A 22,171-nucleotide genomic window follows, 5' to 3' on the forward strand; every position below is an offset into this window, starting at 1 on the left:
CGCAGGGCAGAGGGAAATCTATGTCGAGGCAACACTGGTTGAGGAGGAAGCTAATGATGATGATCATGATGCTTCAGATCAAGTTACTATCGGACTTCGCAGGTCGACAAGATCACGTACTGCTCCTAAGTGCTACGGGAATCGTGTCTTATCTATCATGTTGTTAGACAACAATGAGCCTGCGAATTATGAAGAAGCAATGGTGGGCCCGAATTCCAACAAATTGTTAGAGGCCATGAAGTCCAAGATAGGATCTATGTATGAAAACAAAGTGTGGACTTTGGAAGTATTACCTGAAGGTCGTAAGGCTATTCAGAACAAATGGATCTTTAAGAAGAAGACGGACGCGGACGGTAATGTGGCCATTTATAAAGCTCGACTTGTGGCAAAGGTTTTTTCACAAGGTCAAGGAGTTGACTACGATGAGACATTCTCACCGGTAGTGATGCTTAAGTCCGTCCGAATCATGTTAGCAATAGCTGCATTTTTCGATTATGAAATCTGGCAGATGGATGTCAAAACGGCATTCCTTAATGGGTTTCTTAAGGAAGAGTTGTATATGATGCAACCCAAAGGTTTTGTCGATCCAAAGAATGCTAACAAAGTATGCAAGCTCCAACGATCCATTTATGGACTGGTGCAAGCATCTCAGAGTTGGAATAAGCGCTTCGATGAGGTGATTAAGGCGTTTGGGTTTATACAAGTTATTGTAGAATCTTGTATATACAAGAAAGTGAGTGGGAGCTCTGTAGCGTTTCTAATATTATATGTGGATGACATATTGCTGATTGGAAACAATGTGAAGTTTTTAGAGAGCGTAAAGGATTACTTGAACAAATGTTTTTCAATGAAAGACCTAGGAGAAGCTGCTTACATATTAGGCATTAAGATCTATAGAGATAGATCGAGGCGCCTAATAGGACTTTCACAAAGCACATACCTTGATAAAGTTTTGAAGAAGTTCAAAATGGAGCAATCCAAGAACGGGTTCTTGCGAGTGTTACAAGGTATAAAGTTGAGTAAGACTTAGTGTTCGGTGACTGCAGAAGATAGAGAAAAGATGAGTACCGTCCCCTATGCTTCAGCCATAGGGTCTATCATGTATGCAATGTTGTGCACAAGACCGGACGTCAGCCTGGCCATAAGTATGGCAGACAGGTTTCAAAGTGATCCAGGAGTGGAACACTGGGCGGCGGTCAAGAATATTCTGAAGTACCTGCAAAAGACTAAGGAAATGTTTCTCGTTTATGGAGGTGACGAAGAGCTCGTCGTAAAGGGTTACGTCGATGCAAGCTTTAACACTGATCCGGATGACTCTAAGTCTCAAACCGGATACGTATTTATTCTTAATGGGGGTGCGGTAAGCTGGTGCAGTTCCAAGCAAAGCGTCGTAGCCGATTCTACATGTGAAGCGGAGTACATGGCTGCCTCGGAGGCGGCTAAGGAGGGTATCTGGATGAAGCAGTTCATGACAGATCTTGGAGTTCTGCCGAGCGCACTAAATCCAATAACTCTGTTCTATGACAACACTCGTGCCATTGCTCTAGCCAAGGAACCAAGGTTTCACAAGAAGACCAGGCGCTTCAACCTCATCCGCGACTATGTCAAAGGAGAGGACATAAATATTTACAAAGTGCACGCGGATCTGAATATTGCAGATCCGCTGACTAAACCTCTTCCATGAGCGAAGCATGATCAACACCAGAACTGTATGGGTGTTAGATTCATTCCAATGTAAATCGCATAGCGATGTGAGACTAGATTATTGACTCTAGTGCAAGTGGGAGACTGTTGGAAATATTCCCTAGAGGCAATGATAAAATAGTTATTATTATATTTCCTGTTTCAAGATAATCGTTTATTATCCATGCTATAATTGTGTTGAATGAAAGCATAAATGCATGTGTGGATATATAGACAAAACAAAGTCCCTAGTAAGCCTCTAGTTGACTAGCTAGTTGACCAAGGATGGTTAAGGTTTTGTGACCATATGCAAGTGTTGTCACTTGATGACTGGATCACATCATTAGGAGAATGATGTGATGGACAAGACCCAAACTATTAACGTAGCATGTGATTGTGTTATTTTGTTGCTATTGTTTTCTGCGTGTCAAGTATTCATTCCTATGACCATGAGATCATGTAACTCACTCACACCGGAGGAATACCTTGTGTGTATCAAACGTCGCAACGTTACTAGGTGACTATAAAGGTGCTCTACAGGTATCTCTGAAGGTGTCCGTTGAGTTAGCATGGATCAAGACTGGGATTTGTCACTCCGCGTGACAGAGAGGTATCTCGGGGCCCACTCGGTAATACAACATCACATATAAGCCTTGCAAGCAATGTGACTGAAGTGTTAGTTATGGGATCTTGTATTACGGAACAAGTAAAGAGACCTGCCGGTAACGAGATTGAAATAGGTATAGGGATACCGACGATCAAATCTCGGGCAAGTAACATACCGAAGGACAAAAAGAATGATATACGGGATTATATGAATCCTTGGCACAGAGGTTCAACCGATAAGATCTTCGTAGAATATGTAGGATCCAATATGGACATCCAGGTCCCGCTGTTGGATATTGACCGGGGAGTGTCTCAGGTCATGTCTGCATAGTTCTCGAACCCGCAGGGTCTGCACACTTAAGGTTCGGTGACGTTTCGGTATAGTTGAGTTATATGTGTTGGTAACCGAAGGTTTGTTCGGAGTCCCGGATGAGATCACGGACGTCACGAGGGTTTCCGGAATGGTCCGAAAACGAAGATTGATATATAAATTGTTTCATTTGGCCTCCGGAAAGATTTTGGGCATTGTCGACAGTGTACCGGGAGTGACGAATGGGTTCCGGGTTTTTACGGGGAGGGGGCCACCCACCCAGGAGAGAACCTAATAGCCCATGGATGGCGCACCAGCCCTTGGTGGGCTGGTGAGGCCAGCCCAAGTGGACTATTTCGGCTAAGGGAAAAAATCAAGGAGAAAAAAAAGAGGGAGGTGAGAAGGAAGGAAGGGACTCCTCCTTCCCCAAACCAAATTGGAGTTGGAGTCCCTCCTCTCCCACTTCGACCGATGCCCTAGGGGCTCCCTTGAGCCCCAAGGCTGGCCCCTCCCCTCCTCCTATATATACTAGAGGTTTTAGGGTTTTTGAGACACAACTTTGCAACCCTAAACCTCTACTTCGTAGTTCTTCCTCTAGATCGGTTTTCTGCGGAGCTCGGGCCGAGCCCTGTAGGAATGGATCATCACCATCACCGACGCGCCGTCACGCTACCGGAGAACTCATCTACTTCCCCGTCTCTCTTGCTGGATCAAGAAGGCGGAGATCGTCATCGAGCTGTACGTGTGCTGAACGTGGAGGTGACGTCCGTTCGGCGCTAGATCGGAACGGATCGTGGGACGACGGTGATTTGAATCACGAAGCTGATCCACTACATCAACCGCGTTTCTTAACGCTTCCCGCTTAGCGATCTACAAGGATATGTGGATCCGATCTCCCTCTCATAGATGAACATCACCATGATAGGTCTTTGTGTGCGTAGGAATTTTTTTGTTTCCCATGCAACGTTCCCCAACAATTTCAACCAATCAAAATAAGGGGAAGTGAGAGAGATATTTTGAATGATGAAAGTGCTCCAAATCCACTGGACAAATCTCAAGCAAATTTTTGAGAGGCCCTTATGTGAGGAAGAGAGAAGGGGGAGGGGGGGGGGGGAGTTCAGCTGTGGGGAGAGATGAGGAGCGGAATGTGTGGGTGTGGGAGGAGAAAAGACCCCACCACACAACCTTATTCACAACCAGGATCCTACCGTCAGTGTCCCTGGCGGTAGGCATACCCTACCGCCAGAAGGTTTGGTGGTAAGCCCTTTTTCACGTCAGCGCTGGATGACGACCGACAACTGTCGTTTAGTCCACCTCCGCCATCTTACCGCCGGGAACATTGATGATAGGTTGTGTAGGGCTATCGTCAAGACCTCTCACGGAATGTAAAAGGGTTAGATTTAAAAAAAAGTTAGCTCTGACGGAATGTAAAAGGGTTAGATTTTAAAAAAGTTAGCTCGAGAGGTCAGATTCTGCTAAAGTGTTTAAAAAGATCAAAACATAAAATTTGGTATGTGCAAGCCATTTTCCCGGGCGGACGACGTGGCCTGCCTCGCAGCGCACACAGCCAGCCACCAAAGCCATGGCCGTTATCCTCCAAGGCTCCGCCGCCTCCCTCCCGCCCTACAAAACCCCCGAAACTCACCCAAGCCACCCGCCGCGGCAGCATCCATTCGCCTAGTCATGCAGATGCAGACCATCACCCTCCGAGCCGGCCCCTCCGCCCGCCACCTTGCGCCGCCGCCGGCGTCGGCTAGCTCCTCGAACCTCTCCGCCGGCCGATGCTTCCTCCCGCGGCCTCCCCACTCCCGCTGCCGGCGGCCCCGCTCCCTCAGGGCCTCAGCTTCCCTTGAGCAGGAGGTGAAGGAGCGCGCCGACTCCCCGTCTCCGTCGGGTAAGTGAAATCTTTGCTTGCTCCCTACTTGCTCGGCACGATTGGAAACCCGGGATTTAGATTCAGGGACGAAACGGTGGCATGATGAGTGCCCACCAATTTGGTAATACTGGACTGTAATGAGCCCGTAATGTCCAAGCGACGGTTAACTTTGTCTGCATGGCTCCAGTGTTTTCTGGTCATGTGATAAGTGGAGGAGTAAGCACCCTGTTGCTTTAGAATTGAAGTGGAGAGGCTCATTTGTGTCAGCGCACAGATGTGGCGATCGTGGCTTTACACACCGATAGCCCCTAAGCGCTAACCAATGACGGTGCAAAGTTCTGATATTTTTTCAAACGTTAGCTTGAGTTTGTTGAAATAGTAATTTATGTGAAACACATGCACACTTAGGACTTCCTATGTCGAAATTCATCTTCATCTGGATACTTGTTTCACCTGGTACTTTAGTTTTGAAAAAGAAGAGTTTGACTTGCTACGTTCTGAGCCCACTGCTTATTGTTTCAAAAGTGTTCTCCATGAAATTTTCCTACGTATATTCACTTCACTTCTTTTTGGATGATGCTAATTTATATACTTCACTGGATTATTCAGCAGGGACGAGTAGTCAAGCAACTAGAAGAGATGTAAGAAATATTGCAATTGTTGCTCATGTTGATCATGGGAAGACAACTTTGGTGGATTCAATGTTAAGACAATCCAAGGTACATCCCAGCAGTACTATGTTTTTCTCTGTGAGGCTAATTTACTCCAAGTAAGTTGGCTACGAATTGCATTTCTCAGTGATGGAAGCTTTACTTAGGAGGCAAGCATACACTTATGCAAATAGTATAAGACAAGCTCTTCCCACATATTGCCCTATTTTTGTTCCGTTTGATTCCTTGAAGTTTGTTCTTGTTTGGTTTGTTAGTTTAATATAGAACTGATTTTTTGGTCTGGTCTTGGTGGGTTGCTTTCGCTTTGTTTGTATGGGCTCTAAATTATTGTCTTTACTCTTGTTCAGTCTGTTAGGTTCATAGAACTGGTTTGAGTGATGGTTGTTTAGAGTCCCGTAGGTGCTGTGGAGGCTATTCCTATATCACTCAGTCACCCGCCTGAAACTGTTGTGCATACCTACTTATTTTTGGTTGTGTGGGTTTTCTCCACAAAATATCTGGGTTACTTTTGTTTGTTGTGTCATTCTTCAGTTTATCTCCTATCCTGTGTGAGTCAAAACTAATGTGTTGTGAGTTGTGACACAAAATTGCAGGCTTTAGTAGTATTAACAGCTAAGCTCAGATGTATTTTCTTTCTGTGTGACTTATTTCTGTTGAATCACCATGTTGTAGCACAAATCTAGAGTGTATTTAATATAAAATTTTCAGTTGTCTTATTACTCTGACTGTTTACCTTATGCAGGTTTTCCGAGACAATCAAGTTGTGCAGGAAAGGATAATGGACTCTAATGATCTGGAGAGGGAAAGAGGAATTACTATACTGAGCAAAAATACATCCATAACCTATAAGGGTACTAAAATCAATATAATTGATACCCCTGGGCATTCAGATTTTGGTGGGGAGGTGGAACGTGTTCTCAACATGGTGGAAGGAATTCTCCTAGTGGTACTATGCTACTAGCTACTGCTTTCTTTTTATTAAATGGCATGTTTCTTATTTAATGCCTACGACTTTTTTGAGGACACACATTTGAATTCCTATGAGCATGACTGTATCTGTTCAATCTTCTACTACATGTCTCCCATGATCCTGTCAAACATATTTTCCAAATAGTGTCTAGGGTCACTTGAGGCAACATGTGAATGACCATCTGATTCATTAAGCCTTTCTCCTATGTAGGTTGATTCTGTGGAGGGACCTATGCCGCAAACAAGATTTGTTCTGAAGAAAGCTCTAGAATTTGGACATGCTGTTGTGGTAGTTGTAAACAAGGTTGACAGACCTATTGCTCGTCCAGAGTTTGTAGTTAATTCAACGTTTGAGCTATTCATCGAATTAAATGCAACAGATGAACAGGTGAGGAGCTATGCCTGGATTGTTTTTCATTTGACTTATAGTTTTTTGAGTATTAGGTTTTAACACTGGTCATATCCTAGTAGTCATGTTATTTTTTTGCCAACAATAGTGCGATTTCCAAACAGTCTATGCAATTGGCCTCAAAGGAAAGGCTGGGATCTCCGCGGATAATCTGGCTGATGATCTTGGACCCCTTTTTGAGGCTATTCTTAGATGTATACCTGAACCACGCATTGAGAAAGATGGTGCCCTCCAAATGCTTGTGAGTATAAAGTTTGTCGTTTATATGTCAAATTTTCATGTATCATTTGCAATGCTTCATTTGCTATCGTTATGCACTTACGCTGGATTACATTTACACAATACCTCCTAAGCTATAATACTATAAATTGGGTCTAATTTTGTTTTACTATAGTTGTATTTTCATCTATGATTAAGCATACCTTTGAGATGCTTCAATCCATTCTATGGGAAGGACATTTATTCTAAGATGCTCAAATCCATGTCATGGAAATTAAGCTATGTATGTTTGAGTTAGCACGCGCTCGTACTGCGAGGTCGCCCGCACCCCGCCGGCACCTGCGCCGCTAGCTCCTCCTGCCCCGCCGCCTGCCCGTCTCCACCCGCCTCGGCCCCCGCTCCAAGGTGCACCGCGTGTCTGGCGGCGCTGAGGTCGACGCAAAGGGATACCAGCAGCCGCGACACAGGAATCATCGCCACCGTCCATGACAGTAAGTCGAGCCAAGGCCTCCTCTGCCGCCGTGCCTACGCAACCCTTCCCCGGAGGAAATCACGGGGTTGTGCTTCCGTTGCCTCGACCATCGCCACCGGGTCCGGGACTGCACCAACGACATCAGATGCCGCCGGTGTCTCGTGTCCGGCCACAACTCTCGCTCCTGCCCCAAGCGTCCGGAAGCCGCCGGGCAGGCGGGCCCCGCCACCGCGGGGCAAGCCCCCCGCCTCCTGTCGCCTCTGCGTCCGCCATCCCCGCACCATACGCGCCGGAGCCCATACAAGTCATCATGGCGCACTCCGTTCCGGTGGAAGAAGCTGAGGAGGTCCTAGGCCGGGCCATGGTTGCCTCCGTCACCGGCAACAGACTATGAGTGTCTGCCGTCGAGGTCTCCAACGTGCTCCACTCCACCTTCGAGCTTGAGGACGGCGACTTCACCGTGCACGCCCACTACCCAGAGGACTTCCTGATTCTCTTCAGCTCACACTCTGCCAAGCGCCGCCTGGACGGAGACCACTTCATCAGCTCGCCGCGGTTCTCACTCTCCCTACGGCCCTGGAGCAAGCTCGCCCACGCCGGCTCCGGCGAGTTCGAGTACTACGTCGAGTTGGAGCTCCGCGGCATTCCCGCATATGCTTGGCAACTTTCCACGGCGGAGCACATCCTTGGAGAAAGCTGCTGGAACGAGTGCTTCCACCCCAACACACGCTCTAGGGCCGACCTGACCACTTTCCGGCTGGCCGGGCGCACGCATGACCCCGATAGTATACGCCGCGCCACCATCCTGGAGATAGTTGAGCAAGTCCCAGCGCACTTGAGCTCCGACGCGCCCGCCATCCGGACTCTCACATACCCCATCGCCATTGTCGTGGCGACCGGAGCGACGCCTCTCCGTGAACATCATAGCTCCGGACATGGCGGCAACGACAATTGGGATGGAGACGGCAACGACCGCGCGCCTGGCCCCAGCCCTGGGCGGGCGCGCCGCTAGGGACGCAAGCGCCGGCGCATGGACGCGCCATCGCCTGATCGGGCGGATGGCATGGCCATGCACGACTCGTTGTGGTGCACAAACAGCCGTGCCCCCCGCGCCAATGGAGTCGCTGTGGCATCCGCCTGGCCTGCTCCTGCCATCATGCAAGCACTGCCGCCCCGCCCTTCAAGATCGACGCAACATGGCCTCATGGCCAGGTCAGTGTGCGCCCCACGCCTCTCGTCGCCATGCTAGAAAAGGAAAAGGGTAAAGGAGGGCCAAAGCAAGCTTCGCAGGTTGATCATCCGTGCAAAGCCGGAGAAAACGCAACGGGTGCTAGGGCCGTGACGTCGCCGCCAGTTGGTTGCACCACTCTCACTGCGACGGCCTCGGGCGCTTGCTCCAGCACGAGCCAGGCGACAAGTGGCGACTCCCCATTCGCGGGGCACACTCTAGATGTGGCTCGGGATTCGAATCAAGCCGCACGCCGCAAACTTTAGGACGATTGCGAGGGGGCCACCTCTGGCTCGTCCGACCCAATGCTTTGTCAGGACCTGGCTGCTTTGAGCGAGGTACCAGACTCGCAGCCAACCCTACCGGATCGGCCTGCGGACTTGTCGGGACAAAGCGGTGCTTCGCCTACACCAGCGCCCACGACTGGGCCATACGCGCCCGCTGACCAGTCGCCCGAGCCCCACGCGCGTCGCGGTGGGCGGGGAAGCACTCCCGGCTGTTGGCACGAACTCTCCCACGAGGCAGCCGGAGCCTTGCACGCCTGTGACATCCTGTAAAAGCCCCAGACCCAGCCAACCACACCCATGCCTGCCTCCAACCAGCCCACCACGCCAAGGCCCTTTGAGGGCTCTTCTGAGCCCACAACGGAGAGGCCCGTGCATGGTGCACAACCAGCAACATCGGGACGGTTCGCATCTCCGCCGATCACGCTGCGTCGATCCCGTGGATGAGCCGCCCTGCCGAGGACGTGGACGTTGGTGAGTTCCTCGCTGCTGCCACAAACACATCACGGCAGCCTTACCAACCCCAGGGAAGAGACCACGTCGCCTGCTCAACTTTGCCCCTCGATGCGGCCGCTCTGCCACGACCACATCCCCGATGCCTATGCCGCCCACCGCGGAGAGAAGAGCCTAGGTCCAGGTCCCGCGCATGCTATGGATCGTGGGGACTAACCAGCGGATCACCTCCGTTGAGATGAAGGCATACGATGGAATGTTCGCGGCGCCAATCCCATTATCGGTACTCTCGGCCACTGCAGCCCTGGTTGATCGCGAGATCCGAACAAGCATGCAGACCCAGACAACCGCTGCGGCGCGCACAAAAGTGGCTACCGTGTCATAGGCCGCACCCACTGCACCCCTTGTCGATCTCATGCTCATGGTTCACAACCTTAGAATTGTAGTTTGGAATGTGCGTGGTCTCAATGCGCGCGTTCGGCGCACCGCCATAAGTTCGCTGCCGGATACCCTTTCCGCCTCCATTGTATGCCTATAAGAAACAAAAGTGGCGTTGATCTGCTCGTCTGTTGTCGTTGAGACATAAGGCTCGGAGTTTGATGATTATACGTACCTCCCGGCGCAAGGCACTCGGGGTGGCATATTGCTGGCATGGAAGAGCCGGGCTGTGACCATCACGGACCCGATGTTCACCACAAACGCTCTCACGGCCGAGGTGACGACGTCCACCGGCACGCCCTGGTGGCTTTCTGTGCTATACGGCCCCAGGAAGACGCCGACAAGATCGCCTTCTTGCAGGAGCTTCGCGACATACGCACAGACTGCCCCATGCCTTGGATGTTACGCGGGGACTTCAACCTGATACTGCGTGATGAAGATAAGAGCTGCGGAAACTTGCACTGCCGCATGATGGGCAGATTTCGACGCGTCGTCAATGACCTCGCACTGAAGGAAATATATCTGAATGGTCGTCGGTTCACGTGGTCGAACGAGCAGTCACCACCAACCCTGGTGCACCTAGACCGCGTGCTCTGCACCTCGGATTGGGAGGATGCGCATGGAAGCTATCATTTGCGCTGCCTCGCCTCTGTGTGTCGGATCACTGCCCCCTCCTCGACTGCTCGCCCACGCATGCGACACACCGGCGCTTCCACTTTGAGGATTATTGGCTAAGGTTGGATGGGTTTCACGACACGGTGGCCGCTGCTTGGGGCTCGGTGCATGACATGGACCCCTTCCGCCGGCTAATGCTACGGCTCCAAGCCACGGCCCGCAAGTTGATGAGTTGGAGCGCCAAATCCAAAGGGAATATCCGGGACAAGATGGCCATCTCCCGGGAGCTGATTTCACGCTTTGACAAGGCCCAGGAGAACCGCGTGCTCTCCCCTGCTGAAGGCTTGCTGCGCAAGCAACTAAAGATCACCTATCTCGGGCTTGCATCTTTGGAGCGCACCATTGCGAGGCAACGCGCCAGAATCGCTTCTCTTAAAGACGGTGACGCCAACACAACGTTCTTCCATCGGCAATGCTCTTTTCGTCGGCAAAAGAACCACATATTCAGCCTCACCGTGGACGGCAACGTGATCACAGACCAGGAGGGGTGACGCAGGCAGCCTTCTCACACTTCGACGAGCTGCTCGGCTCCCATGTCGCCCGCGACCACTCGATGGACTTGTCGCAGCTCATTGAACCATGCGACTTGGCTTGCCTCGACGCACCATTCAGGCACGAGGAGATTTGGGACGTTGTCAAACGCCTCCCAGCCCGAAAAGCACCCTGACCCGACGGGTTTACGGCTGAGTTCTTGTGGACATGCTGGGACATAGTACGACAGGATTTTATGGATGTCTTCCAGCAGCTGTTTGAGCTGCGCGGCCGCGGCTTCAGCAAGCTGAAGCAGGCCCTCCTGACCATGCTACCGAAGCGCGCCGACGCCTGCCAGCTTCACGATTACCACCCGATCTGCCTCATGCACATTGTGGCCAAGATCTTTGCGAAAGTGATCTCGCCGTGTCTTGCCCCAAAACTTGGAGAATTGGTAAGCCGCAACCAGAATGCATTCATCCCAGGGCGGAGTCTCCATGACAACTTCGTCCTAGTTAGGCAATCGATGAAGCAGCTGCACCAACTCGCGGCCCCGCGAGTCATGCTTAAACTCGACCTCACGCGGGCTTTCGACTCCCTATCTTGGCCCTTCTTGTTTGAAGTGCTTGGCCAATATGGTTTTGGGCCTCGATTTCGGGAGTGGATCGCGATCTTACTCACCACCTCAAGCACCAGGATCATGCTCAATGGAGAACTAGGGCCGCCAATATGGCATCGATGCGGGCTACGCCAAGATGACCCCGTGTCACTGCAACTCTTCGTGCTTGCCGTGGACATCCTTGGCCGCCTCATCCGCTGCGCCCACGATTGTGGCATCCTACGACAGCTGCACCCGCGACGAAATATCCCAGCTATTTCGCTATACGCCGACGATGTCATGCTATTTTGCCATGCCACACCGGATGACATGGAGGCCATCAAGGGCATCCTCACCATGTTCAGCAATGCCAGCGGCCTACGAGTCAACTACGCAAAAAGCTCGACCACTATCATGCATGGAGATCCAGACGCGACCACGATGATCACCCAAATGGGATGCATGGTGGTGGAGCTTCCTATCACCTACCTTGGCATTCCATTGACGTTGCGACGCCCCACGACAGCTCATCTACAACCACTTGTCGACTCGGTGGCTGCGAGGCTGCCGACATGGAAGGCATGGCTCATGAACAAGGCTGGAAGACTAGCATTGGTCAAATCGGTGCTCAACGCTATCCCGGTTCACCAAATGCTCGCATTCGCCTCCCAAAGAAAACTCTCAAGCAACTAGAGAAGATCCAGAGAGGCTTTCTGTGGGCCGGCCATGCCGTGGCCAATGGCGGGCACTACCATGTCAATTGGCGTCATGTGTGCCGCCCGATTGATCACAATGGCTAGGGGATCCGAGACCTAGAGCGTGCCGGGCTGGCACTCAGACTACGATGGCTGTGGTACACTCGCACCGACGACGACCGCGCATGGCAAGGACTCGACCTACAATTCTCGTGCGAGGAGCGAGCGCTATTCTGCGCCTCCACACCATGGTCACCGGAGATGGACAGACTGCCCTGTTTTGGGACAACCGCTGGGTACATGGGTAGCCTTTGAGCGAATTTGCACCGGCGTTATATAAATGCATACCCTAACGGCGACACAAAACAAGAACACTGGTGGAGGGGCTCGCCGGCAACTCATGGGCACGCGACATCCAAGGAGCCATCGGGATACACGAGATTGGACAATATCTGCAGCTTTGGCAGGCCGTGCAACGCATCACCCTCACGCACGAGCCCGACCGAATGCTATGGAGATGGTCGGCAATCGGCACATACTCGGCACAATCATGCTACGCCGCGACGTTCCACGGCTCCACACGCTGCCCCTCATGGAAACTGACGTGGAAGAGCTGGGCGCCGCCTCGCGTCAGGTTCTTCAATTGGTTGCCAGGCAAGAATCGATGTTGGACGGCGGAGCGGCTTGCTCGATGCGGCCTACCACACCACCCTCGATGCCTACTGTGCGACCAAACCCCGATGACTATTCAGCATCTACTTTTCGCAAGCCTGTTTGCCCAGGAAACTTGGCACGACATCCTGGCCTGGACACGCATACCAGCACAACCTCACACCAACAAACCTACGCTAATAGAGTGGTGGCAGAGTGCAAAGGAGCAGACACCTCCTGCGCCGTGCAAAGCCCTGCAATCCATCGCCATGCTCGTCCCCTGGATGGTTTGGAAACACCGGAACGAATGCGCCTTCGACAACGCGCGACCCTCGATCGACGCATTGGTGGATAAGATCATAGATGAGGCAAGTGTTGGGTACTCACTGGGGCACAAGGCCTACGGGTTGTTCTGCCCACATCCTGGGTTGTCCACTGACCGGGCGCATGGCCCATGCATCACCAGCCTCTTAGGAGGATTGTACTTCCCATCTTTTCAATGAAATGATACGCAAAGAGACCTTTGCGTTTTCTCCAAAAAAATGTTTGAGATAGCTGAAATTTTACACTCACAATGAAGAAAAAAGAACTTTGTACTCATGGAGAGCTAGTGTCGCTTGTACCATAATTCATGTCCAAGTTCAGGTCACATGATTGATGTCTCATGCACATTTACATAATTTTGTTTCGAGTATGTCAATGCTATTTTGAAGTCAGAGAAACTTACCATGCACACTATATCAGTACCTTCCTTTGAAATAGTCTGCAGAGAATATAGAGCAGTTTTCATAGTCATGAATTATGCTCTATATTCCATATTCAGTCACTTATTTCTGTTGAAACTTACTGGGCATTGCTCCCTTCTTTGTTAAAATGATCGAGCTATCTTCCTTCGAAATATCCCACCGAAACTGGTTTCATGAATTCCTAGCATATTTCGATGGTCATGAGCAATATTAGTACTTATATTTCATTGCTTCCATTCTATGCTCAATTGCTCATTTAAATACAGGTAACTAGTACCGAATACGATGAACATAAAGGAAGGATAGCAATTGGACGACTGCATGCAGGAGAACTAAAGCGAGGCATGGAAGTGAAGGTATGATTTTGATCAATTGGTTCTTCTTCTGCATGATAACATAAGCAACAATATTCCGTCACCTATAAGGAAGAGTGTCCAACCATGGACAGGCACAAGTTTAGGGAAAAATAAACTGGTAAAGCTTCTACGTGCCATCACAATAGTTGCGGAGTTGTGAATCACCATTGATAATAAGTTTGCCTTCAGAATAGCATTGCATATACCCAATGTTAATTTTTTTACCTTCAGTGGAAGGTTGTCGCTCAGCTCTTGGCGATTAAAATCTAGGAAATAGAGGAGAACAAGTCCTAGGTTTTTTTGTTTGCATTGTTCTCTCCTGAGCAGGCTTATTCCTCACCGGAGAATGCTTATTTTCTCACTGGGGTTGTCCATTCCTTGCCGGAGAATGCCTAATTACCTATTCCTCACCGTGGTTGTCAATTCCTTGCCGAAGGACTACTACTCAGTCCTCACCGGAGAAGACCGATTTCTCACCGGCAAAGACTAATTTCTCACGGAAGCACCTTGTTGTCCCCCTAATGCTTCACCTAGGCCATAGCGAGGCGTTTTATCATCGCTCAACGCTTAAGCAAGCTAAAGCGTACGCTTCAGATATCCTTTTGTTGTTAATGCCAGTAATAAAGATACAATTTCTGGAATGAATTTTTTTCTTTGTCCCGTCGTTCTTGTTATCGGGACCAAACCTCGTTCCTTGTGATGCATTCCAAGGTTGATGGTTGACACAACATAGCCGTGACGATTCTGTCAAATGGCATGGCAGGAGTCGAAGCAATAGTTGTCACCAAAATAAAGACTTGATGAAGCTTATTGAGTAACATGTGGGAGTTGCGAGAGGACATAGCAGCAGTCGGAGGAGATGGAATTCTTGGAGGACTTGGGAGTACTCTTAGCAAGTATTGTAAGATAAAGAGCAGACGAATCCTGTGGATGCGACTCTAGGAGAAAGCTAGGCAGCTCTATCTCCCTCTTTTGGCTACCTCATTCCGGCTGTAGACTCCCTTCTATGTGGGGCTTTCCGTGTTTGTTTGACCGTGGATTTCTTCTGGAAAATCTTGTTTTTTCCTTTTTCCATCTTTCCATTCTAAGGCTTGCAGAAAAAGGGCAACCCAGTGCACGTAGCTCCCGCTTGCCAGGGCCGGCCCTGTGATTTTGGGGGCCCAAGGCGAAACTACAACTCGAGGCCCTTTAGTACAAAAACATCGCTACAATAATCATATGCTTATGTATCCAATAATTTTTTTAACTCATCCAAAATCAATATTTATATCAAATAACTTTTAGATATTACCGTAAAGTTTTCTTTTAAACGTTTTGATCCTTAAACGACAACTATTGCCAACTCATCAATCGAATTACCGATGTTACACTTGATATTTTTTGTCAATAGCTTCTCAATGTGTTTCTATCAAGTCATCCATACAGTGTTTTCTTTTTTATTATGCACATGTAATAGCACAGTGCTAAATTTTAATAAAAAATGCACCGAAGGTTTGCAAACTATGCATGGTGTATGTGAAGATAAATTACTTAATTACCAATAGTCACATGAATATAGAAAATAATAAATTAGTAATACGGTATACCTCCGATCAGTCTGATCATTCTTGATGATCAAGCGCCCGACGATGACGCGATGTGATGTGGATTGGTGGAAGAAGATGCTCGATGGCATGCACGTCCGTCTAGCGCCTGAAGAGTGGAGACTGGAGAACGGAATTTGTCGATGTGTGTACTACAGCCTGACAGCAGCGCCGACTCGCCTCGGTGGAGGCCCAAGATTAGGGATCGTCGTGATCCGCGATCGGAAGGATATGTCCGGTCGCAACTTCTCGTGATCGGACGTCGTGTATTCCTTCCCGGGCTACCTATGTCGCAGCGTCTAGGTGGGAATGGGATGCATATGCATGAGAACATTGCTGTTTGTTAGGAAAGCAACTTATCTATATTGAAGGCCCAAGGGGCATATATATATTACACATGACTTGAGGTGCAAGGAAAGTAAACATAGACTAATAAGGACTCCTAGACTAATACTAATACTAATAAGGACTCCTAGACTAATACTAATACTTCCTAACACCCCCCTCAAATGCAAAGCGTATGCAATAGCATTGCATTTGAAGAAGTGTAATACTAAAAAAAATGATAATCCAAATCCGCGTCTTGAGAGTGTCGTCGTAGCATGAAGAGTCTTCAAAACTTGTCGAGTCGCCGAAGGAGATAACGAAGAGATGGCACATCATAGGTAGACAAGATGGGTTGTCAAAAGAAGATGGCACATCAAGAGGAAGATACCGAAGAGATGGCACATCAGAGGAAGACACCGCATCACTTGAAGATACAACATAAGTATCAAGAGAAGATGGGTTGTCAAAAGAAGATGGCACATCAAGAGAATAAAGCATTGTGCAGAAACTCATAGTCCACGACAACCGACGGCGAAAGAAGCTCGGCGGCTAAGGCACATGGACGTAGATCGACAATGCAAAAGAAGTCCAAAAAATCCTATAGAAAACAACAAGGGCAAGTAGGCCACAAAAGTTGCATAGAAAGGACCAGGACCGGAAAAAGGCTGACGGACTAAGGTATGGTGGACTCGCAGGGCATGAGAAAACACAAAATATCAACGGATTTGGTGGACGCAGCGGAAAACAAAGAAAACTAGAAAACACACACTAGATTAGGGATGATGGCAGCGGAAGAGAAAAAATAAGATCATGGCGGCGAAGGCCAATTCCAACCAGAGTGTGCGTGAGATGGTCCTGACTGTGTAGGAGGTGGTTGCTCAGTGCGGAAAGCCTGAGTCAGAATACCAGCAGTACCCGTCGAGGAAGAACCTGAAGCAGCGAGCAGCCGCTTAAGTCGCAGAATATCCTGCTCAGTCAAAGCGATGGCTGAAGCTGTCGAGGTAGATGACGAAGTCTCTGTAGATGATGATTGCACCTGGCGCAAGTGGTTCTTCTTCGTGTAGCAGTGAGACTCAATATGACCATCATTGTTGCAGTAGCCACAATGTGGACGGGGGCGACCTGAGCCTCCAGAAGGAGTGGGCAAGAGCGGCGGAGCACTCGAGTGAGAAGGGGTCGGTGCAGCAGGTGGCGTAGAAGTAGCCCGAGCAGCGAGCACCGAGGGAACCTCCAGCAAACCAGTACCACGTAAGCGAGTCTCCTCAGCACGAATCTCAGAAAGCGCCTCCATGAGAGAAATACGGCCACGAGCAAACAACTGAGCACGTCGGGGCTCAAACTCCTTACGGAGCCGAGACAGGAACTCGTAGACGCGATGAAACTCCAAGTTGGCCTGGACAGCCTGGCAACAGGGGCAAGTACGACAACCAGCAGTGCAGAGAGAATCGAGCTGGCGCCAGATAGCAGAACTCTGTGCATAGAAGTCATCAACAGTAGAGTCACCCTGCTGAAGAGCATGCTCCTGACGAATCACAGAGAGGTATAAGGCATCACCAAAGGGCTCATAGCGCTGACGAAGGCGAGTCCACATCTCAAAGGCAGTAGGAAGGCCCAAAAACTCAGAGGCAAACTGAGGCAGAACACTAGAAGTGAGAACAGCTGCAGCACGGGCATCATCATCAAGCCACTGGGTGTAAACGGTCAGAGCACCACGATACACCTGAAGAGCCTCCTCATAAGCCAAGACCTTCTCATCATAAGCACTCACAGCGGCCTCATCAGCAAGTTTAGCCGAATCCTTTGCGGTCTAAGAAGCATCCGCAGGAAGAGCCGGTGGGGTCGGCGGAGTGGGAGCCACGGGAGGAACCGGACATGGCGGACAACAGACCTCGCCAGAAAGAACACCCCAGAGACGGATGCCACGCATGTGAATGTGCATAAAGCCAGTGAACTCGGTGTAGTTAGTACCATCGAAGAGCACCGGACAACGAGGAACAACAATGTAGCCTGATGATGAAGACATTTTTTTTTTCAAATTTTTTTTTTGGATCACGACTCAAGCAGCGGCAGGTGGGATCCGGACCCTGGAGCCCTGGAGTTGCTTCGATCCGGTGCAGGGGAGACAACTCCTCCCGATGGGACCCTGGAGCCCCTGTCCCACGACTGGATTCCGATGGGACCCTGGAGCTGCTTCGATCCGAGCACGGCTTCTGACGGCTTCTGGCTTCTGGCGGTCAACTGGATCGGGGTGGGGCAACGCCTCGGCCTGGAGCCTCGCGGGACTGGAGGGAACCAGCAGCCGATCTGCCGATCTGGAGCAGACCCGCAGTGAGCGAAGGAGATCCGGCCAGAGGTGGGTGGGTCGCGGGAGTCGCGGGAGATGGGCCCAGCGGGAGAGCAGAGGGAGATCGGGAGCAGCAGCTAGATGAACATCGGCTGCGTGGTGAAGATCGGAGCACGAGTTGCGCGTGCGAAAAAAAACCTAAGGCTCTAATACCATGTTAGGAAAGCAACTTATCTATATTGAAGGCCCAAGGGGCATATATATATTACACATGACTTGAGGTGCAAGGAAAGTAAACATAGACTAATAAGGACTCCTAGACTAATACTAATACTAATAAGGACTCCTAGACTAATACTAATACTTCCTAACACTGTTAACTAGTACATCTCCCGTTCCTCATGGCCACCTGCATTTGCATCCAGCGTTCCTGCTTCCCTTAGCCTGTAGGTCATGGGTTATATACATACGTGGGAGCCCACCCTGGATTTTGGGGGCCCTTGGCGGCTGCACCCTGCCCCTCCCCAGGCCTGGCCCTGCCGCTGGCGCAGGGTCTAGGGAAGGGTCCGACCACCTTGGGTCTTTTGTACCCTAAGTTTTGGAAAATAATACTATTCACTATCTTTACATGTAGGGATAAGTATATTTTCGTCCCTCAACTATATCAAAAGTATAGACATGGTCCCTCAACTTCAAAACCAGTAAAACGTAGTCCCTCAACTTTTCAAACCGGATAACATTAGTCCCTAATACCGTTTTAGGTGGTTTCACTGATGACATGGCATGGTTTTGACTCATTCGGATGGTTTTATTAATGAACTGGAGGCCAACCACCGCCTTGGCAGATGCACGGCCTAGGCACTATGCACAGGGCAGTCCACCATCTGCTGCAACGTGCGCATGGCCGCATGATATGCCGGCGACGTGCTTCTCCTGCTGTGCCGCCAAGGCGACTTGGTGTTGTTGGGCTCCCTGCTGCCTTTGGCGCTGACAAAGTGCCAACTCCGTATGGGCTGCCACCGTTGACCTCGTCCATGGAGAAAATGCCATATCCATGAATGTATTCTACCTGCGAACAACATACCTTGGTGCGTCACCTCTGTCTTGGCCATGAGAGTCGTGGTCTCCTAGCTACCACCCTATGTGCCCGTAACACAAGCATTTCATCAAATAAATCACATACATGATCCACATGTTATCTCCAATGACGACCGGCGGCTGGTAGCCATGCCAGGGTGTTTTTTCTGCTGTAGACGGGCGATCGTGCCAGGGCGGATGACTGGAAGTCGACATGGGCGCATTTGCATGTGCATGACACTAGCTCACTCGCCTTCATTGTCAACCTCTTTGGCACCCATCGGATGGCGGAGTGCAGCTCGATCAGCTAGCACAGATGGAGGTACACTTGTGATGGTATTGGTGGTGCGACAGCCACGACCATCTAGGCATGGCAGCTCGGCGTGCGAGTAAATTGCTCAAAACCACCACAATTGTGGCAAGGGTACTCCAAAACCACCACTTTTGTCGAAAATCACAAAAAACCACCACACTAAATCAGACGTGAGCCGTGACTAACAACAAAATTGACGGGTGGGACCTGTCTGTCTGGTTGATGTGGCGAAGACTATTCCTAGTCAATGTGTTGACCGGCTGAGTTGGACAGGGCCCCACTTGTCAGTCACATGTCTTATTTCCCCCTTTGCTTCTTCTTTCTCCGGCCACTACTGCACCATGCCCTTCGCACCACCGTGCCATACACCTCCCCGCAACCATCTCCACTCGCCGCGCCGGCACTGGCCACCTTAGCTGACACGTCGCCGCTGCCCTATGAGCTGCCCGGGCACCAGCCATCGGATCCACACCACAAGGCATCGTGGCGCACTACCTCCTCCCAGCGAACTCGATGGCGCGGCGCGGATCGATGTTGAGCTAGAGCACCGACGCGGGCACGCGGGATCTTGGCCTCGCCGGAGCGGGCAGGGGCGCGGGCACGCGTGGCTTCGGCCTCGCCAGAGCGGGCAGGGGCGCGGGCGAGCACACGGGGCCTCGGCCTCGCCGGAGCGGGCAGGGGCGCGGGCGCGGACGCGGGGAGGCACAAGCATGGTCGGGGGCGGCGGCGCTGCAGGTGCGGTTGCGGGGCTACGGTGTTGCGGGCACAGACGCTGGATGGTGGCTAGCAGGCGCGGACGCAGGATGCAGCGGCCAGGGGCGATGGCGCTATGGGCGCAGAACTACGGCATGCAGGCGCGGTCGCGGGATGGTAGCGGTGCGGGGCAGCGGTGTTGCAGAAGGTGTGAGGAAGAAGAAGGTATGAGGCAGACAAGTGGGACCCTGTCCACTTCAGCAGGTCAACTATTGATTAGGACTAGACTTCGCCATATCAGCCCAGACATGTGGGTCCCATACATCAGTTTTGCTATTAACGCGGCTTAGTTTCAAATTAGTGCATTGTGTTACTCACTTGACGCAGAAGTGGTGATTTTTTGTGATTTTTGACAAAAGTGGTGGTTTTGGAGTACCCTTGCCACAATTGTGGTGGTTTTGAGCAATTTACTCTCGGCGTGCTCTAAGGGAGCTCCGCCGGAGTAGTAGCAGACCTCAGCTGGCGAACATGGTTTTCAACGTTCTGTGACCGGCAGCCTCCACTTTATCAACGAAACCATCCGAATCAGTTAAAACCATGACACGTCTGTTGGGACAAATCCGGTCCGGCGACAAGAACGTCGGACGAACCTCTCTCTCTCACACACACTCGGACGCACGGAGGTGGAAGAATAAAAGAAGCACATTGGACACAAGAATTTCCGGCAACAAACGCCTCGCCACACGAACGGCGCCACACCGACGAACGGCACCACTTTATCTGCAGCTCTTACTGCTGGCTCATACCATGTTAGGCTACAATCTGAACGCGCACACACGCACTCAACGTAACAAACTCAGCTGGGGTTTTTATACTTGGCCGATGCATGCACATCGCTGCCCACCTCCCCCATCTAGCGCACAATCCGTCGGGCCACGCGCGCATGACGGGCACAACATGCCGGATGCGTACTGATGCTAACAGCCTGCATGCACGCACGATACCCACCATGACGACCCACACATACATGCACACCCGACTAACTAGTCAGCTAACTCACGCGACGCACATGCACACGCATTCACGCCTGCTACTGATTTGACCTGGGCGCGCTCACGTCGGTCGCCATCACCTGCGGGCATGGCTTATTGCCAACAACGTCAACAGTAAAGCTACCCAAAAAACGGTATCAGGGACTAAAGTTGCCCGGTTTAAGAAGTTAAGGGACTAATCTTTGCTGGTTTTGAAGTTGAGGGACGATTTGTACACTTACGATATAGTTGAGGGACGAAAAATATACTTATCCCTTACATGTAAGTAATCCACACATTTCAAGAATCAAATTTGATTGACAATCAGTGAAATAATATGTGGGATATGTGAATGGAAGTGATATCATTGGATTTATAGTTATAAGCATTTTCCAGTGATATCACTTTTTGTTTCACAAATAAGGTGCATATTATTGTTCTGATTATTAGTCAAACTTCGATCTGTAGATGTGCGGCATATTACGTAAAACAAAAGGCGGGAGTACCAAACACCAAACCAAGAATGTTTAAGGTTAGTTGCTAACTAGCACAACTGAGCACACATCCAGGAAAAGTGTGCTATTGGGTGACAAAAATATATAATTTGAGCTCTACCTGACATGTATAGGCTACAGAAGTGACCAGCAGAGTTGTAAAAAGTTGCAGAGTGGAGCATATTGGAGAGGGTCATTTTACATGCAACTAGTTGAAAAATGGATGGCGTCGGCGATGTCATATTCTCGAAAATTGGGCCTTTCAAATAGCTGGTATGCTTGCTAGGGTTTGAGCGGGAGAGAGAGAGCTGTGAGGGCGCGAGAGAGCCGGCCGTGGGGTCCTTTCCCACGGCCGGGCAAGAGGGAAAAGGGTTTTCCTTCTTAATTCTTGCCTGCTTAGATTGATACATCTCCTCTCTATATATAGAGAGGTTTACTTGACTCCCAAGTAAGGCTTACTTGACCCCTAAGCAAACCCTAAGACTAACGGCCCAGGCCCATCACGTACTCTAACACTACACCCCACCTGGACATGCAGCTTGTCCTCGAGCTGCAACCT

General features: G+C 50.4%; 1 protein-coding gene across 2 annotated transcripts in view; it reads left to right on the forward strand.

Annotated features, from left to right (window-relative positions):
* The first annotated feature begins 4,238 nt into the window (after positions 1-4,238).
* LOC123401218 (putative elongation factor TypA-like SVR3, chloroplastic) overlaps positions 4,239-22,171 on the forward strand; it is a 37,115-nt gene continuing 19,182 nt past the window's right edge. The window contains exons 1-6 of one of the 2 annotated variants that reach the window (XM_045094957.1): positions 4,239-4,493; positions 5,088-5,194; positions 5,889-6,092; positions 6,327-6,503; positions 6,613-6,765; positions 13,721-13,810. In XM_045094957.1, coding sequence (XP_044950892.1) covers positions 4,283-4,493; positions 5,088-5,194; positions 5,889-6,092; positions 6,327-6,503; positions 6,613-6,765; positions 13,721-13,810 — 942 coding nt within the window. In that variant the 5' untranslated portion in view covers positions 4,239-4,282. Of the gene's footprint in view, positions 4,494-5,084; positions 5,195-5,888; positions 6,093-6,326; positions 6,504-6,612; positions 6,766-13,720; positions 13,811-22,171 lie in introns of both variants that reach the window. The other variant, XM_045094956.1, reaches the window with a different exon arrangement.

Source organism: Hordeum vulgare, chromosome 6H, assembly GCF_904849725.1.
Source record: "Hordeum vulgare subsp. vulgare chromosome 6H, MorexV3_pseudomolecules_assembly, whole genome shotgun sequence".
Lineage (NCBI taxonomy): Eukaryota > Viridiplantae > Streptophyta > Magnoliopsida > Poales > Poaceae > Hordeum > Hordeum vulgare.